Source organism: Gracilinanus agilis, chromosome 3, assembly GCF_016433145.1.
Source record: "Gracilinanus agilis isolate LMUSP501 chromosome 3, AgileGrace, whole genome shotgun sequence".
Classification (NCBI taxonomy): Eukaryota; Metazoa; Chordata; class Mammalia; order Didelphimorphia; family Didelphidae; genus Gracilinanus; species Gracilinanus agilis.
The window spans coordinates 616,494,858-616,513,103 of NC_058132.1; the positions used below are offsets into that span (position 1 = coordinate 616,494,858).

An 18,246-nucleotide genomic window follows, 5' to 3' on the forward strand; every position below is an offset into this window, starting at 1 on the left:
ACATTCCTTTCCTTTTCTTTCTACAGTTTACATGAGGCTTAGGGGAGGAGGACCGACTGGGCCTCCGATGATAATCCTCTTCTCTGAGGATGTAGGCTGGGCTGGGGGTGGGGGGTTAGGATGGGGGCGGCCTCATAAACACCCGAGTTAGTGATTGGCATGAAATCCCAGGCCTGGGAGGGAGGGAGGGCGTGGGTGGGGGTGAATGAAGGCTGGAGGGAGGCTAGGAGAAGGGGCCCCGTCCATATTCCCCCTTCTGCTGCCCCCTCCCTTTGCTGTTACACAGGCAACCCGAGCTGGGGGCCTAAAAATAGCCCCCAGGCGAGGCGTAGCCACCCGCCGCCCCGGTGACCTTCTGGGTGGCACAGGCCGGCAGAAGACAGGGCTGCTCAGGCCCACTGGGGACTCCTCCTTCAGGGCTCCACTGTGCCCAGGTGCTCCTGGGGGCTCCAGGCTCCCCCACCCCTTGCCCCCTCTGCAGCAGCCATGCAGAAAGCCCGGGGGACCCGGGGAGAAGCTGTCAGCCCAAGGGCACCCCCCAGCCCAGGTGTGCCCCCAAAGAGGGCCAAGGTGGGGAGCGGGGCCGGGACGGGGGCCCGGGGAACAGCCGCAGGGGCCCCCGTCTTCCATCGGCAGCTGAAGAACACGGCGGTTTTCTCTGGCCGGGATGTGAGGCTGCAGGTGGTGGTGAGTGGGACACCCCAGCCTGTCCTCAGCTGGCTCCGAGACGAGAAGCCCCTTCCCCAGCCATCCCCCGAGCCCAGCTGCCTTTGGCTCCGGGGCTGTGGGGCCCAGGATGCCGGAGCATACACCTGTATCGCCCGGAATGAGCGGGGAGAGGCCTCCACTACGGGGGTCCTGACTGTTCTCGAGGTGGAAGGTAATGGTGGGGATGGGGGAGGCAGCCAGGGAGGAGCGATTGGTGAATGGCTAAGCAGCGTGAGGCTGGAAGAAAGGGAGGCTGCAGGAGCAGAGATGGGAAACTGGGGGCATCAGGGAAAGGCAACCCCCCACAGCCTCTATTGCTCCCCCCGAGTTCCCTTCTCCCTTTTCCCTTCCCCTTTACTTCCTCTGGAGCCAGGGGTCTGACAGGGAAGGGTAGTAGGGGAAACAGAGAGGGCAAGAGAGGTCCCTCCTTATTTCTGAGTTAGTCAGAGGTCTAGGGAGAAAAGTTAGGGCTGGGGCCTTTGTAAACCTGGGTTTTGATCCTGGTCCAGGCACTAACTCGCTGTAAGATCTTGGTCAAGCCAGTCTCTAGGCCTCAGTTTCCTTTTTAGTAAAATAAAGGAGTTGGACTCAGATCCCCTTCCAGATATAAGCAGTCTAGGCATTTATGGTTCATCTCCCTGGATCTCAGTTTACTCATTTGTAAAATGAGGACTCCCTAGCAGATAAACAAAGCCTCTTTCATTTCTGATTAATATTCCCCATTCAATGTCTAAGGAGCCAAGAGGATATCCTTAGTGGCCTCTCTTGGGGCCCCAGGCAGATCCCTGGAGAGGGAGCCCCGTCTGAGGGTAAGAACCTCAGGGTGAGGGTCTCACTGACCCAGCTTAGAGTCAGGGTAAAGTTGTTAGCTCCATGCATCCACTCAGCCTGGACAGTGTGTGTGAGAATGGGTAGGGGGAGGGTAATGGGGGTGAAGGGGCATTTATGCCTCACAGTGTATGGGTGTTAGTGTGGCCAGAGCCTAGCAGCCAGGTGGCTGGGATGGAGAGAGTGTGGGAGGCTGACGAGATTCAGCTCAAGAAAAGGTATATGGGTAAGCATTGAAATTTGATTTGTTAGGTATTCATGAGGGGACCGAGGACATTTGAGGAGACCCATCCATAAGGAAAGGGAGGGAATGCCAGAGGGGAAGGGACTGGAGGGAGAGGGGCAAATAGAAGTAAGGCCAGAAGCAGGAGGGAGATTTCTGGGAGATGGCACCATAGTCCCTTGTCTGATGCTTCTGGGAGAGGGCAAGGAAGCTAAGGAGAGAGAGGAAGGGGTGCTGGGGAGGCACAGAAGCCTGCAGTCTAGAGTTCCAGCTGGGTGTTACTCTGTGTGTGTGAAGGGATGAGTAAAAGTCTGTGGGAAGAGAATGTTGTGTGATGCCTGGGGGCTGTCAGTCCTGAGCCTGTCCCCAAGGGAGTGTGGGCTGGGAGGGCTAAGGAGATGTGATGGGGCTATGGGAAGAGTTGAGAAGGGAGCAGCTATTCCATAGGGTTGGTTCTGTGCTTCCTCTTTTCCACACTTCTAGGCTCTGAATACCTCACAGTAATTATTGTCTAAGCCTGAGAAACAGAAGTGGGAAAAAAGACCAGATTGCACTCTGGGAAGATTTCAAGGCAGTTTTGGGGTGGGAGTACTGTAGCTGGAGAGTTTGATTCCCTGAAGTCTTTCTTGTGCCACCTCAGGGTCCTGGAAGACTCAGAAAGGGCATGTCTAAGCAGAAGGTGTTGAAAAGAGATTTTCCAGAAGAGGAAGACCACTGACTGGGTGTTGGCATGGTTCCTATGGAGTATGATTAGGGGTGTGATGGGGGCTGGGTAGGGGGAAGCTTGAGGAGAGGAAACAAAGAGGACCGGAGGATCACAGTGATTAGAAAGGTCATCCTGGGGTGGGTGGCACTGAGTCAGACTGGGACTGAGACAGGTGCTGCAGGATCAGTCTCTGCTGGTTGGTACCCAGTTCTCTGCCTATGCTCCTTAAGACCCCAAGGCGACTCCATACCCGATGATGGGTACCTAGTTACTCTAAGCTGATCAGGTTGGGATGGAGTCCTCTTGGGGTGCCAGGGCCAGAATTTCCTCTGGATACTTGGGAATAGGATTGGGTCATTCTCTTCCCTTCCTCATGCTCCCCTATGCCCCCATCTGGGGTCATCCATCAGATGGATTTGTAACCCCTAATTTAGTGTGGACCCTCAGATATTATAGGGACAGAGCTAGGTACCAGGACCACAAAAGGCAAAATCTAAGTTTATATCTAAGTGCAGAAAAAGAGATCGAGAGAGGACTATTATGGAAGGAAAGAGAATATTGGGGTACATTGAAATGGGGGAACTCTTAGGGGGAGGGAAATGGCACATTTAAGGGAACATTAGGAAAAGAGGAATCTATGGGGGAAAGGATTGGAAGAAGGGAGATCATTAAATGCAGGAAGAGGAATATTTAGGAAGGGAAGGAGAATAATAGAGAACTAAAGAGAGTTTGTGGGAGGAGTTACATGGGAAATGATGTTCAGGTCCCTCCCACTTATTTCCTCTTGGATTAGTTGGGAAAGAGGGAAACAGGTCTTAGAATTTCAATTCAATATGCTACCACTTAACAAGGGCAAATCTTTGTGCTGAGTGGAGAAGAGAAAGGGATAAAAATCAGTCTTTTCCCTCAAGATATAATAGAAACTGTACCCTGGCTCTGCAGGCTGAGGACCAGGGTTCGAATATTGACTTTACTACTTGCTTCTGGTAAGACCATAGTCAAATCACTTAACTTCCGTTGGTTTAATTTCCCTTGAGTGTAAAAGATCTCCAAGTCTAGAACACTGGCCTGGAGAGAGGAGAAGGGGCTGGAGAGAGAGGGGCAAATAGAAGTAAGGCCAGAAGCAGGAGGGAGATTTCTGGGAGTCAGGAAGACCTGACTTTAAATCCTGTCTCAGACACTTATTAGCTGTGGGACCCTGGACAAGTTACTTAACCTCTGCCTGGGTTTCCTCAGCTACAAAATGGGGATAATAATAGCACCTACCTTTAAGAGCTGTGGTGAGGATCAAATGAGGCAACATCATAGATGTTTAATAAGTAGTAGGAAGTAGTAGGAGGGAAGGAAGAAGTCGAGGGAAGTAGATGATGGAGGAAGGAGTGGAGAGAAGATAAGGACCGGAACCACTAGGGGAAAGTAATATGAGGGGAGAGCAGCTTTGGGTTTAAGGAGGGGAATGAGAAAAGGAGTTAGAGGGGAAAAGATTCAAATTGTATAGGAAGAAGTAACAGCATTCCTTGATTGTGATCTCTATGATTAGCCCAAGTGGGTGAGATTCTCAGAGTGGGGTGATGGGCTTGGAGAAATATGCTGGGAAGGAAGACTGCCTCCCCACTTTTCAGCTCTCTCTTCCATCCTCCCAAACATACACCTGTCCGAGCTCACTTCCCCCACTCCAGAGTGTAATTAAGGTTAGTAAGGAGCTGTATACAATTGAAAAGACAGCAGTGAGGACCATTCTTAATTGGGGTTGGTCCTCAAGGACAGACAGAGCAGAGCCTGAGAAGCCTTGAGGGAAAGGAACCGTCTGGAGCTTTGTGAGGATGTAGGCAGAGGATGAGCGGTTTTCTATACATTTGAATGTTCAAAGAATTACTCTGCCTTTGTGACTGGGGACTAGTTGGTGGGGGGGTGGGGGGTGGGGGAGGGAAAGGGGGGAGGGAATCTACTCCCTCTAGCTCTGTGTATCTAGGTAAAGTCACATGAAAATGAACACCAAGGGCAGCCTCAAAGGAGATGTCTGGTGCAGTCCTCAGTGAATACTTGACTGACAGATTGATTTAGAAAGTTCTCTCTCTCTTTCAACCTAAACAATATCTAGCTTTGGAAGGTCACTTTCAAGTCATAGCTAGTGTCCTGGAAAAGCACACAGGTTTTATGATCTCTCTCTCAGCCTCAGTTTCTTCATCTGTAAAATGAAAGGGCTGTAACTTCTAAGATGCCTTTAGCTCTAATATTTTAGAAGAGCAATTTCAGCCTTCTGGGCTAGGCTTGGTTTAGTGGATCTGAAAGAATTAGAGGAGAGAGACCTGGGTTCAAATGTCTACTTGGCTCAGTAACTGACTTGCTTTTGTAATCTTGATCTATTCATTTTATATGAATTTCTATTTCTTCATTTGTGAAACAAGGAAATTGGATCTCATCATAATAATTTCTGCCTGTGTGAGCTTGGCATATCACCTCCCCATTCTTTCAGTTTCCTTTCCTGAAAAATAAAGGAGATGGACTAGATGAGCTCTAAATTCCTTATGCTTTTAAATATGATGAGATTGTCCCTAAAGCTCCTTTCAACTCTATAGCTGATGAAAAAAAGAGGTGGGTTTAGTTACCAAATAAGTATGGGGGTGGAATAGGATTGATTTGGGATGATTGTATGTATATGAGCCTCCAGGCATTTTTAGTACCACCTAGAATGATTGGGTCTGTGCCTTACTGTGTATCAGCATCTCTGCTGAAATAATAGTTGGGGGAGGTGGGGTCTGAGCAGCTAGGTGGCTCTTTGTATTGAGAGCTGGGCATGGAAATGGGAGTTACTGGGTTCAAACACTTATTGGTTGTGTGACCTTGGGCAAATCACCTAACCCACTTTGCTTAGCCCTTACCATTTTTCTGCTTTGGAACTGATCCACAGTATTGATTTTAAGATGAAAGGTAAGGGTTTTGAGAGAAAGAAAGAAAGGAAGGAAGGAAGAAAGAGAGAGAAAAATAAAGGAAGAAAGGAAGAGAAAGGAGGAAAGGAGGAAGAGGGTAGGAAGGGGGAAGGAAGGAAGGAAGCAAAAGAAAGGGAGGAAGGAAGAGAAAGGAAGGAAGGAAGGAAGGAAGGAAGAAAAAAGGAAGAAAGGAAGAAAGAAAGAAGGAAAAATTCCATTTGTGGTCCTGCTATACTGACATTTCTCAATCTCGATCATGGAAAACATTCTAGGTTGGTATGAACAACAGGACTTCAGGGACACTGGAGGGAATTCAATGTCCAAGTCCTAACTCCTGGCTTAAGAAAGAAGGCAGTTTTTCTAGCCAGGAACACTTCTCTGGCTCCAAATGGCAGACAGCTAAGGTGCTTGGCATCCCAATAAATGAGGAATTTGCTTGGAGATGTAGTGTGTGTGTTGTGGAGAGGGTGGAACTGGAGTGTAATTCAGAAAAATCTGGGAGAATTTTGCATTTAGGAGAGAGTGAGAAGCAAGAAAAAGAGGAGGCAGCTTTGTAATGAGGTAAGAAGGGCTATGGTGGGACAAGTACTGTGGAGGGAAGGAAGTAAAGGGCCATGTCACTGGTTTTGTCCTCAATGGAATTCTAAAGTTTTAGAGTTGGAAGAGACCCTGGGGTCAACTAATTCAACCTTCTGGCCCAGGTAAAAATCTTTTCTTCTTCAAGATAAATTTATTATTAAAATGAGTAAACATGATACTGTCTTGCTGGGTAGAGCCTAACAAATTCCCTGGAGCTAGTCCCTGTGGTCTGGCAGCTTGGAATCTGATGAAATTCCCCAAATTTGGGCTGGGTAGATGGAGACTAAAATGAAAGGTGGGGGACATGAAAAAAGACAAGAGTGGAAAGGAACAAGGATAACTGATTAGATTTATATTAGGTCTGAGGTTTTACAGAGGCAACTAGAATAAGAAATTTGAGAGGTAGAAAGGCCTATAGGAGGAGGCAATAGAAGGAAGAGGTAAGAGATAAAGAGATGGGGAGGTGATAGGCAGAAATCAGAAATGGAGAGTTGTAGGGTTGGAGAATAAATGGGGAAATATTCAGGATCTGAATGGAGATTCTTCACTTTTTGCCATCAAGGCATGAAGCTAAAATGGCCTGCGCAGGGGATTCATTCAATGCCCTGAGTGCCCCTCAACATACCAGGTGCTAGGCAGAGGTGAGAAGAGGAGGAGAAGGGCAGAGATAGAGTTGTGAGGAGCCCTGGATGAAGGGAGATGCTTCAGAAGCTAAGAAGACAGGAACAGAAAAGTCCCCAAGTTAGCTCATGGGCAAAGCTGGGCCAAGGAGGATTGCCAGGCAGGAGAGCCAACAGTGCCCATTCAAAGAATGTCTTCCTCTCTGTGCTTAGAGTGGGAATAGATTAGGGACAAGTATTGGGCATATTGGATCACAATGGGCCAGAAAGGATTCTAAAGGGAGTGCGGAGATGCCAGGCCTAAGAGTCTCATCCCCAGACTCCTATTCCCTCAGTCCACTTTAGGAAAAGGTGTTGGATGGGAAAAGAAAAGAAGCTGAAGGGCTGGATAGTGAAGCTATATAAAAACTCCCCTAAATCTTCACAAAGTGACCTTGGGGATTAAGGGAGTATAAAAGGAAAGAGGCTGGGAGAAGAAAGAGTCAGAGATCTAATAGGGATAGAACTGAGAAAGACAGGGGGGAAAGTGGGAAGGGAGAAAATAAAAAGGGAAGGAACCTTCTGAGAGAAGAAGGAAAGGAGTCAAGTGGGAGGTGGGGATAAGGATGGGAGATGAGGCATAGGAGAATGCATTGTTGTAGCCCTCTGGATTCTGGGTTCAGAGGAACCCCATGAATGCCCAAACTGTAAGGCTGGAAGTAGAATGGGAATAGCTACCAGGGCTCCACTTAGTAGTGAGAACTGTCATTAGGGACGACAGCTGTTGCTGGTAAAGACCCATTTGGAGGAGGTCCCAACTTGAGAGCATGGTACAGAGCAGAGCTAGGATGGGACAGAAGACTAAAGTGAGGGGCAGCTTCTAGGGTAGGAGGCAGGGGCACAGCCTAGTGGGGTGAGGCATCTCTGGGGCTCTGTGGGCCCCAGCTGTTCTGCCACTCACACCTGCTACCCAATAGCTATTTTTGACATGGAATGTGCCAGCCCCTCGGATTCTCCTGAGGCACAGAGGCTCAGGTTACCTCTCTCCCCACTCTACTCCTCTATCTGTGGGAGGGTGTGTGTGTCTAGGTGGGTGTGTACCAACGCTTATACTTCCACGAGCCTTTGATAGGTACCAGTGTGGGCAGTTGTACCCTTTTTGGACTATCATATAGACAGTGGAACACGTACTGGGTTTGGAACCAGAAAACCCCAGTTCAAATTCTTATTCTGTGGTTCACCAGTAGCCTTATTAAATAAATGTTGTTTATTTATGAATTAATATTAATCTTTATTAATGTGCATGACATTGGGCAAGTCATCCAACCTCTATGAGCCTCAGTTTCCTCATCTGTTAAATAAAGGGGTTGGACTAGATGCTCTCAAAGGCATCTCTTCTCTCTAAGTCTGTGATCCTATGAACTCACATCCCAGTGCTTGTTTCTGGGCAACATCAGTCTCTGAGTGTCTGGGAAGAATGCAGGGGCATGCATGAAGAAAATGAGACTGGTTTCCAAGGGGAGCTTGTGAAATTGTTCTCGCTATTTTCTAAACCACACTTCTTATTTTTATTTTTATAGCTGCACTGGCCGTGTGTGTGTGTGTGTGTGTGTGTGTGTGTGTGTGTGTGTGTGTGTGTTCTCTGTGAAGTATCTGATGTGTGTGGAATATATTTATATTTATATTATTTTGGCACAGCTGGTGTATGTATTGTAGTGTGTGTTTGTATGATGATTTCTAGTTCAATGGGCTGCGTGTGTATGTATTTATACATTGTCTGTGTAAGAGGACAAGTGGATGTGCTCTAGAAGGTTGTTTGGCAGGAGGTGACTGCTTGCAGGGGACATTAGATTAGTGGGAGCCCTTGCATCTTTGCTATTCATTCAAACACCTTGGGCAGTTCCTGGGATGGTTTTCCTGCTCTGCCTCTCTACCTGGCCCCTGAAGCCTTGGCCCAGGGTTCTCTTGTGCTTGGAGGACCATTCTGGGGGCTTCTAGATAGGTTTGGCCTGACCTGATCACTTTTTCTGCTGGGGAATTCTAGGAAGATGGCTGCTGTCCTTAAGACCCAGAGATGCAGAGCCCCAGGCCAGATTGGCTTCTCCAGCCTGGCTTGAGCAAGGACTATCACGAAATTGATAACTTCCAAACCTGCAGCATTTGGGGTTTGCCAAATGCTTTATCCTAGGAGGTAGGGAGTACAAGGACTATTTCCCATGTTTGCCTCAGCTCCTAGCTGCTTAGACCCTGGGACAAGCAGGAGGATGCTTCCTCTTTGTATGACTATTTGGACTGAAGGGTTATATAAAGGCCAGGTGAGCTGGGGGCCCTACCTGTGTGTAACTACCAAGGTTTGGAACTAGGGGGTGAGGTTCAGGCTACATAGAAACTCAAAGGCCACATCCTGGTGACCCTGAGCCAATGTCTTCTCTTTCCCGTGCCTCAGTTTCCCCATCTGCTCTCCAAGGGGCAAGGAAGCCTTTCCCCTCGGAATGGGAGGGGGCTTAGTGTCCCAGGAGGGAGGGCGGGCAGAGGGGTGGCGAAGGTGTCCCGAGTGGCCGAGGGTGGGAACGGAGTAGAAGAACTACCCTGGAGGGGAGGAGGAGAAGGGCGGCAGGTGAGATGGGGGGCAGGGGAGGAGCAGGAGCAGGCTCCGGGCGCCAGCCCGCTCTCTCCGCTCCGGATTCCGCTCCGGATTCCGCTCGCGATTCCCGTCCCGGGAGGCTCCGGGGGCTCCCAGACTGGCTGCAGAGGCGGCTCCCGTTCGTGCTCGGCTCCCGCGGTCGCCCCCGGCTCCTCCTCCGACTCCGCCCCCGCCCCCGCCTAGTCCCCTCCTGGCTCCGGCCGCCCGGCCCGGCCCTCCCCCCCCTGCCATGAAGAAGCTGTGGGTGAAGAAGCGGTTCCAGGTAAGGGCTCTCTCGGCCGCGCGTGGGTGGGCTGGGGGGGCCGAGGGCTGGGGCGCCGAGAGGGCGGGGCGGAGGCGGGGGCCCCAGGGAGCGCTAGGTGGGCATCGGCCCGGGCCCTTCCCTGGGCGCCGCGGCCTCGCCTAGGCATCCCCCTGCCCCAGGCCCTGGTTCAGCCTGCAGGCTGGCTTCCCGCGGGGGCCCCCCCCCCGATGCCCCCCTCCCCGCGCTGCGTTAGCTAGGCCCATCCTCCAGCCCCCTTCCCCAGGACCACATCCTGGTACCCCTGGTGCCTTTATGTCCGTGGTTGTCATCCGCCTCCGTCTCTCCCCCTTTCCCTTCATTGGGCTCATCCTTAAACCGCTGCCCGGTGCCTCCATTCCGACTCCCTCCTTCCCCGTGGGGTGATTCTCACCACCTTCGTGCTCTCTTGTTTTATTGGATTTCTAACTGCTGACTTGGCTCTCCCTGGCTAAGAGTTGCCCTTAGGGACCTCCATCCCTATGTTTACATCCTCCTTGTCCCTGGTGACCCTGGAGCTTCTCCTAACCCCGGGCTCTATTTCTGAGACTTGCATCCCTTCAGGTTACCATGTCTGATGCCCCCACCCATGTCCCTGACCCATATGCCCCCTTCTCTTGGTCCCTGCCCATATTCCACTGACCAGGCCCTCCCCGCAGCCCTCCCTATGGCCCTGTGTCTCCCCATGCTCCTGTACCTCTTCTTATGCAGAGCCTTCCTTCCCCATGCTCTTCTGGGCCCCTTTGTTTTGCTTTCCTCAATCCTCCCTTCCTTCCCTCATATTCCCTTCTCCATGTGCCCTCCCATATCTCTGGACCTCAGAGTCTTCCCCTTGGCCTGCTACTCCATCATCACCTTGTATTGAGGGTCTCCATGGTCCTGGGCTTAAGGTTCCTTGTGTCCCTCCCCTGGTGACTATAGCTTGGTCAGAGATCTCCCTACTCCCAACTTCTGTCCCTTGAATGCCCATGGTCCCAATCCCCAGGAAAGTATGACATTGACCACCATTTTTCTTTTTGTCTGACACAAGCACATACATGGGCTTGGCCCTCTGAAGTTGCTTAATAGCAAGGTTGCTGCAGATGAAGGGATCCCAGAGAATCCAATGGGAATACCTTTGGGGAAAGGTTGGGTTGTGTACAGGGAATCATTTCCCCCAAATGCTCTGTTTTAGGAGTATATATTGCCCTTGCTTCCCTCTGGTCCCACTCCATGTCACAGGTCTATAGGAGTAAGAGTATTGTTAAATTGGGTGTGAATTTCCTTAACCACTCAATTTGATTTTTCTTTTTCAGAAAACTGGCCACTCACGGCGGGCCTTTGGTCGATTCACCCATGGTGCGTGGGACTGTGGCTGTCCCTACTTATGCTCTTCTTCCCAGTGGTCCCCTCTCCCAGGCTCACTTGGCTAGATTCTCCCCAAACTCCTGGATAAAGACCAGAGCCATGATGATGCCTTATTGTATAGGGTTTGACATATCCCTTCTACTTGAATGTATACAGCCAGGAGAGGGACAGAAGTCTGCAAGGACTATAGTAAAGTCCAAAGAAATGACCCAGGCCTCCTATTCCTCATCTCTGGGACTTCTGTTTGACTCTCTGTCCCCCTCATGGTTGTAGATGTGAAAAGGTGGACACCCTCATTTTGTTCAACTCTAAATGGGATTTACTTTCCCATTGCAATGATGGAGAAACTGAGGCAAAAAAGGGAGAATGGGCTCTGAATTCAGCAGGATTTGAGGGGAAGGTGGGATAAAACCCAGAAGTACTGACTTTCAGGCTAACCACTGACTTTTTAGGGGGAAGATGTGTGTGTGTGTGTGTGTGTGTGTGTGTGTGTGTGTGTGTGTGTGTGTGTGTGAGAGAGAGACAGACAGACAGACAGACAGACAGACAGACAGACAGATAGACAGACAGACAATCAGAGGGAGGGAGTGAGGGAGAGAGAGAGAGAGAGAAAGAGAGAGAGAGAGAGAGAGAGAGAGAGAGAGAGAGAGAGAGGAAGAGGGAGAGGGAGAGAGAGAATTTGTGTAGTTTGAGGAGTAAGCATTCCAGACATACACCAATGGATTTGAAGGGCCCCAGACCAGTGTTTTGGGTGTGTGTCTGGTGTGGCAATAAATGTGTGTGCATCTCATTGTTCAGACCTTAAGTGTGAACCCTGGGGTATGTTTGTATGTGTATAGGCCGAGGACAGAGTATGACTGAGGAGGAAGGGGTTAGTGGAGAGAAAAAAAAAAGCCTCATATACCTGAAACATTTTATTCTACGTATAATAGGAATCTTTAGATAAATTCAGAGAAGAAACTAGTTGTCAGTAGTGTTGGGGACTCTGCACCCAGGTTCCCCTACTCAGTCCATGCAGAACATCTCTGGGATCTAGGAAGCCCAATTTCCCCCTCTATCCCATCTGCCCCATCATACCCTGCCCCACAGACGCTCTGATAACAGTCTGTCGATGTCTCTCTCCTGCTGCTCCTATGGAAGCGAAGTTTTCCGCTCCTGCAGAAAGCAAAGTTACGGTAGGAAACGGATCCCTGCCCTGCCCTTCTGCTCCTCGGTCCCTCCCGAGGGTTCCTGGCCTCACGGCCTGGCCCCAACACCATTTGCTGGCCTGGGTGGAGGATAGGGCTAGCCCTGCAAGTTGGTGGCTTTCTCTGACAGTGAGGTGTGACAGTGACTGCCATTTTTCCTTGGGATGAAGCTCCCTTCCACTCCTGAATTTGAATTCCTTAAAACCTGGGACCATGTTGGTGTTATAGAGAGGGACCTGGAGAACAGCAGGCAGGGGTTTGGTAGGGTTCCTTTGGGGGACTGGGAGCAAACCCAGTGCTGTGGAGGTGGTGTGGGTGGCAGGGCTGAGGAGGAACTAGGAGCCCCAAGGGATGAAGGGGAGAAGGAAGCTAGAGGAATCCTTTGGGGATGGAAGTAGAGAGAGGACGGGGTGAGGAATGGGAAGAAAGGGAGGCCCAGCTGATGATGGAATGGAATCAGCTTGGGGTCAGGGTCAGGAAAAGAGAAACATTTGAGGAAGAGCTGAGGAGCTGGTGATGGTGTGTGGCAGATTGGGGCTTCGTCCATGAAGGTCCCTTTTCCCCTAGACTCGGAGACCGGTGAAGAGGATATCAGCGATGCCCAAGGGACGCAGCGGCTGGACCTGCAAGAAGATGGGGCCTTCAGCACTCCCACAGGTCTGTCTGCACCCCAGTCCTGGGCCAGGAGGAATGCTTCCAGGAAAAGAGAGTCGAGGCCTTGGGGCCTCGCAGCTCATGGCTCTTCCTCTTCCTAGGGGGTTCCGACACCCTGGTGGGCACCTCCCTCGACACCCCTCCGACCTCCGTGACAGGGACTTCTGAGGAGCAGGCGAGCTGGTGGGGCAGCGGGCAGACGGTGTTGGAGCAGGAGGCGGGCAGCGGCGGTGGTGGCGGTAGTTCCCGCCGGCTCCCAGGCAGCCCAAGGCAAGCACAGGCAGCCGGGGCCGGGGCCGGGCCGCGGCACCTGGGGGTGGAGCCGCTGGTGCGGGCATCTCGTGCTAATCTGGTGGGCACAAGCTGGGGGTCAGAGGATAGCCTTTCGGTGGCCAGTGACCTGTACGGCAGCGCGTTCAGCCTGTACAGAGGACGAGCCCTCTCCATACACGTGTAAGTAATGGCCTTGCTTGGTCCTGCTGCACCTCCACGTGTCCACACTCCCCTGCACCGCCCCCATCGCTGGCCCATTTTCTCCCTCACTGCTCCATCTCTCTGTGACTGACCCATTTCCCCTCCATGGCCCCATCTCCCCTTCATCTATCCCACCTCAACGCCATTTTCGCCCCATCCCACCACACCGTGTCTTCCTCTTCACACCTGCTCCATCACCTGGTCTCTCGTTCCCCAAAGCCCTTCTGCTCCCCCCTGCCCTGGCCTCCTTGTTCTGCCCCTCTCGCCTCTTGGATTCCGCCATCTTTTCCTCTGTACCTCCCTCTCATTTCCATGGCCCTCAGGATCCCCGTACCCCATCCCCCATTCTAGCTCCCACATCATTCCCGTGTCTCCTCCCTCCTCCCCCCCCCAACATCGGCCCCCCTCCGCTCCTGCTGTCTTAGCAGATGCTGCTTTTTTCCACTCTCCCTTCATAGCCCTGTTCCCATTTGGCCCTTTTCTGTGAGAAACAGAACCTGCAGTCCCAGGAGAGTGGGAGAGAGAAAGGGAAGAGAGCAAGACAGCTGCTGGGAGAGAGAAGAGAGCGAGGTGGTAGGGCAGACAGAAGGGGAAGGAGGGGAGGGCAGGAGGGGCAGAGGGAGAGAGGAAGTGGCAGGGGAGGGTGAGAGGAGAAGAGGCAAGTCGATTGAGGTGAGGCGAGAGGAACGTTCTCCCTCCTGCGCTGAAGGGAACCGAGTGGCCCCGGGGATGAAGAGGCTTTGGCAGGGGACTCTTCTTTGAGACCAGAACAGGAAGGGACTGAGGTGGGGTGGCTTGGCATGGGAAGCTATTCTGGGAAAGGAGCACAGAGTGACAGAATGGGGGGTACTGTGGAAGGTGGTGGGGAGTGGCGGATGCTGGGATGGGGGGGAGCATTTTGGGACATGGGTTGGGGTGGGGATCTAGTGATCCAGAAGGTTTTTGTTGGGATCTAGGAATGGGTTGGGAGGATAAGAGAGGAGAGTAGTCATTGATGGCAAAGGGAAGGGGCAGAAGGATTATTTTGGAGGTGGATAAAGTGGTTGGTGGGGTAGGGATGAGGTGATGGGGGGGGATCCCTCTGATTTAGGAGAGACTTGCTCTAAAAGCATCAGCTAGGTGGCCCCTCTGCTTGGACATGCTGTCTCCTTTGGTGACCTCTTCCTCTAGCAAGGCCCCAGTCAGAGCCTGGAGTTGCCATGGTAACCTCCCAGGCACCCATTTCCTTAGTGATGTCTGTGGCACAGAGACCAGCCTCGAGCTGGGCCTGGAGCTGAGAGTTGCCAGTAAAGAGGCCTTACTCTGGCCCCTTGCCTCCCCTTGCCACATTCCATTTCCTGGGATAACTCAATGGGATTCCTTACCTCAAAAATACATCTTTCTCTGAGAGGAACTACCCTTCCCTCATCTTCTCCCCAGAATGCTCTGTGTCCCCATCAATGTTATTTCTAGTCTTGTCTCTCTCAGTCATCCCATCATCCCGTCACCCTGAGGCTTGATGCTAGGAGACAGGGTGCCTACACATGTAAGGTTCCTACTTTGTCTGTGGCCCTGGACTGGACCTGGATTGGGGGTGATGTGACCTAGGAAGGATACCGCCCCCCAAAATATGCTCTGGCCTTCTTCTTTTAAGAAGTGTGCCTACTGTTTCCATTTCCTTCGGTCTCATTTCCCCTTTATTATTTGAGGGCATTTCCTTTATTATTTAGGGATAAGGAGGTGTTTTAACAAAGACCCCTTCATTGACCTGTAGGGTAAATGTGGGCCCTTTAAGTCCAGTGGAGGCCTGAGATGTAAGGCCTATAAATTAAGGACCTTGAGCCGTCAGAGGTCTCCACTGGTCCCTTTGTTGCCCTCCCTCAGCCTCTTTCAATCAGATGTTTCCTGGACTCATCTCCATTTGGGAGAGTCTTGACTACGTGGGTTGGGGACTCTGAGAGACTAGAGGTCATTTGTATTGCCCTAGAAGACGCCCATGTAGGGATAAGCCGTGCTGGCCAGGACTTTCCACAGTACAAATTCTAACGTCCACAAGTCCTAGTGATTGTGGTGGTGGGGATGGGCCCTGGGAGCCCCCACACCAGCTGTGTGCACTGCCCCCAAGAGCTGAGAGGCTCCTGCCCCGTGTTCTTGGGAAGGACCGTGCCTGAGGTTAGGGAGGTAAATGCGAGGAGATGGCACTCTTCTTGGGAAAGTGTCATGGTTGAGCCTGGGAGCGCCTGGTGGCAGGTCTGAAAGGGTTTCCTTCTCTTCAGGTCTTCCACTCACCCCAGCCTTCTCCTCTCTGTTCCTCCTCTCCCGTCATTCTTCCGATCCTCAGCCTCATTCTTCTCTTTCCTTCTTGTTCAGTTCTGTCTCTGCTGCTTGCCGGCTTTGGGGACTGGGGAAAGGAGGCTGGCCAGGGTGACCGGGGCCAAGTGGCTTTTGGGCCTGGAGTTTGTGCCATTCTTCCTCCAGCCTGACCCCCGCTTCTCAGGGCCAGCCTCTGTCCCCCAAGGACCCCGCCAGACCCAAGTTCCAGCTCTGGCTGCAGCCTGCACACAGCCACCAGTCGGGTGTCGGGGGGAGGGATGGTTGTTGGACCGTGTGATGCCCCATCTTCCTTCCTTCCCTTTGGGCTCCTGTCCTGCGAGGCTCCCCCAGCAGCATCTGTGTGTGCAAGGCCTGTCCCTAACTCCAGCTCACTCTTTTTTTGACTTGATTTATAGCAGTGTGCCGCAGGGTGGGCTTCGGAGAGAGGACCCCGACCCTCAGCCCCAGCCTGCGAGTGAAGCCCCGAGACGTCCTGCCCAGCCGCCTCCTTCCAAATCGGCTCTGCTGCCCCCCCCTTCTCCAAGGGTGGGGAAACGACTCCCTTCTGCGCCTGGCACGCAGCCCCCCGCCGCCCCCACGGCGCCCCATAGGAAGCCTCAGGAGCCAGGGGCCCCGGAGGAGCCGGAGGAGAAGAGAGGGAAGAAGCCCAAGTCATCGGGGCCCTCGCTGGCCGGCACCCTGGAGTCCCGCTCCCAGACGCCGCTGAGCGAAGCTTCGGGCCGGCTGTCCGGGGTGCGCTGCTCCCCGCGCTTGGTGCGAGCCGGCTCCCGGATCTTGGACAAGCTGCAGTTCTTCGAGGAGCGCCGGCGCAGCCTAGAGAAGAGCGACTCCCCGGTGCCCCTGAGGGCGTGGGTTCCCCTGCGCAAGGCGCGCTCCCTGGATCAGCCCAAGGGCGCCGGCGGGCAGTGGGGCACGCCGGGGGCCTCCCGGGAGGAGCTGCGGGACGGGCCGCGAGGGGAGCTGGGCACCGTGGCGGAGCGGCGCTGGCTGTTTCGGCAGAAGGCGGCCTCCCTGGACGATCGGGCCCGGCAGCGGAGCCCCAGCCCCGCCACTGACCTGGAGCTGCGCTTTGCGCAGGAGCTGGGGCGCATCCGCCGCTCGGCTTCTCGGGAGGAATTGGTTCGATCCCATGAGTCCCTCCAGGCCACCCTGCAGAAGGCCCCGTCTCCTCGGGACCCAGGGGAGCCTCCCTTGTTCTCTAGCCCCTCGACCCCAAAGACTCCCCCGCCGGAGAGCACCTCCACCATCCAGCAGCTGGCCCTGAGCAGCGTGGGGAGGGTCGGAGAGGAGGCGGCAGGAAAGGGGGCCGCTGCGGCCCGAGGCCGAGGCCTGGCAGGCCGGACAGACCTTGGCGAAGGCCACCAGCAAGAGGTTCGCCGGAGAGAACAGTTCCCCCTTACCCGGGGGAGGGCCATTCAGGAATCCAGGAGCCCGGAACCCCCCGAGCCCAGGACAAAAGCCCACGTAGGCCGGAAGCGGGATCCCCCCATGCAAGCCGTGCGCTTCTTACCCTGGGCCACGCCTGAGCCAGAGGGGTCTGCCGTACCCCCAAACCTGGAAAAGAACCAGCCCGGGCCTGAGGCAGAGAAGAGACTACGGAGAGGCCCAGAGGAAGACGGCCCTTGGGGGGCCTGGGATCGGCGAGCACCCCGTGGCAAGGGCAAAGGCCATCATCGGGCACGGCCTACCTCGCCTGACCTGGGTACGGCCCCGCAGCGGGATGCGAGGGAGCGCGGGGAGAATTTCAGAGGCGAATTCTCTTTTGAGGGTGTCCCCACCTCTTGACGAATTCCCCAAGGGGGGCATTTTGTCAGGGAAGGCAAACTAGAGCCTGTTGGGGTTGTGTCTGAGAAAGCGAACCGTTCCCAGTGGAATGTTCATAGGGTTTCCTGCCCAGGGCCGGCCATCGGCACTACTAGGAAGGCCAAGAAAGAGCCGGGCACGCAGGCCGCGTCCTTTCCGTTTCCTTCGCACCTGGTAGAATCTCCTTCTCTAGCCCGTCCACCATCCCGCTTCTCGGAGGGAGCAGCGATTTTCTGGTGGGGGTGGTCGGACCTAAGAAGTGGGCCCCAAACAAGGGCCAGACCATTCCCATTCTCGCTTCATCTTTTCATTCTTTCTGCTCAGTTTTGAGGCCGCTGGCAGCAGTTCGGGGTTTGCTAAGGTGCCGCTGCTGAGAGCCCGGAGCTGAGGTTCCCACACTTTTTTGGCCTACCGCCCCCTTTCCAGAAAAAAGTATTACTCAGCCCCCTGGAAATTATTTAAAAAAATTTTTAATAGCAATTAATAGGAAAGATAAATGCACCTGCGGCCATCACCGCTCCTCTGGATCGCCGCAGCACCCACCAGGGGGCGGTGGCACCCACGTTGGGAATCACTGAATAGATGAAAGATGATAGTTAGATGAAGTCCCCTTTGGTCAAGCAGTCATTGATTACTTATTGAGCACCAATAACGCGCAAGGCTGTCGAGAAGACAGGACATCCTCTCAGTCTGGAAGGCTCTTTCCTCTACATCCCTTTAAGGCTCTTCTGAATTCCCTCTTTCTTCATGAAACTTTCCCAACCAGGCACAGGCTACCTATGGCCTTTTGTCTGCCAATAAGTCTTGTGTGGCTGCTAACACCTCTTATATTGTTGAAACCTTGTATTGATCTCTTTTTTATTTTTATAAAAACCCTTATCTTCTGTCTTAGAATCCATGCTGTGTATCAATGCCAAGGGAGAAGAAGAGCAGTAAGAGCTAGACAATGGGGGTTCAGTGACTTACCCAGG

General features: G+C 53.1%; 1 protein-coding gene across 1 annotated transcript in view; it reads left to right on the forward strand.

Annotated features, from left to right (window-relative positions):
- Positions 1-467: 467 nt before the first annotated feature.
- SPEG (striated muscle enriched protein kinase) overlaps positions 468-18,246 on the forward strand; it is an 83,162-nt gene continuing 65,383 nt past the window's right edge. Inside the window, exons 1-4 of the mRNA XM_044669440.1 lie at positions 468-880; positions 12,599-12,688; positions 12,787-13,138; positions 15,868-17,174. Of these exons, the coding sequence (XP_044525375.1) occupies positions 487-880; positions 12,599-12,688; positions 12,787-13,138; positions 15,868-17,174 (2,143 nt within the window). The 5' untranslated portion in view covers positions 468-486. The remainder of the gene's footprint in view (positions 881-12,598; positions 12,689-12,786; positions 13,139-15,867; positions 17,175-18,246) is intronic.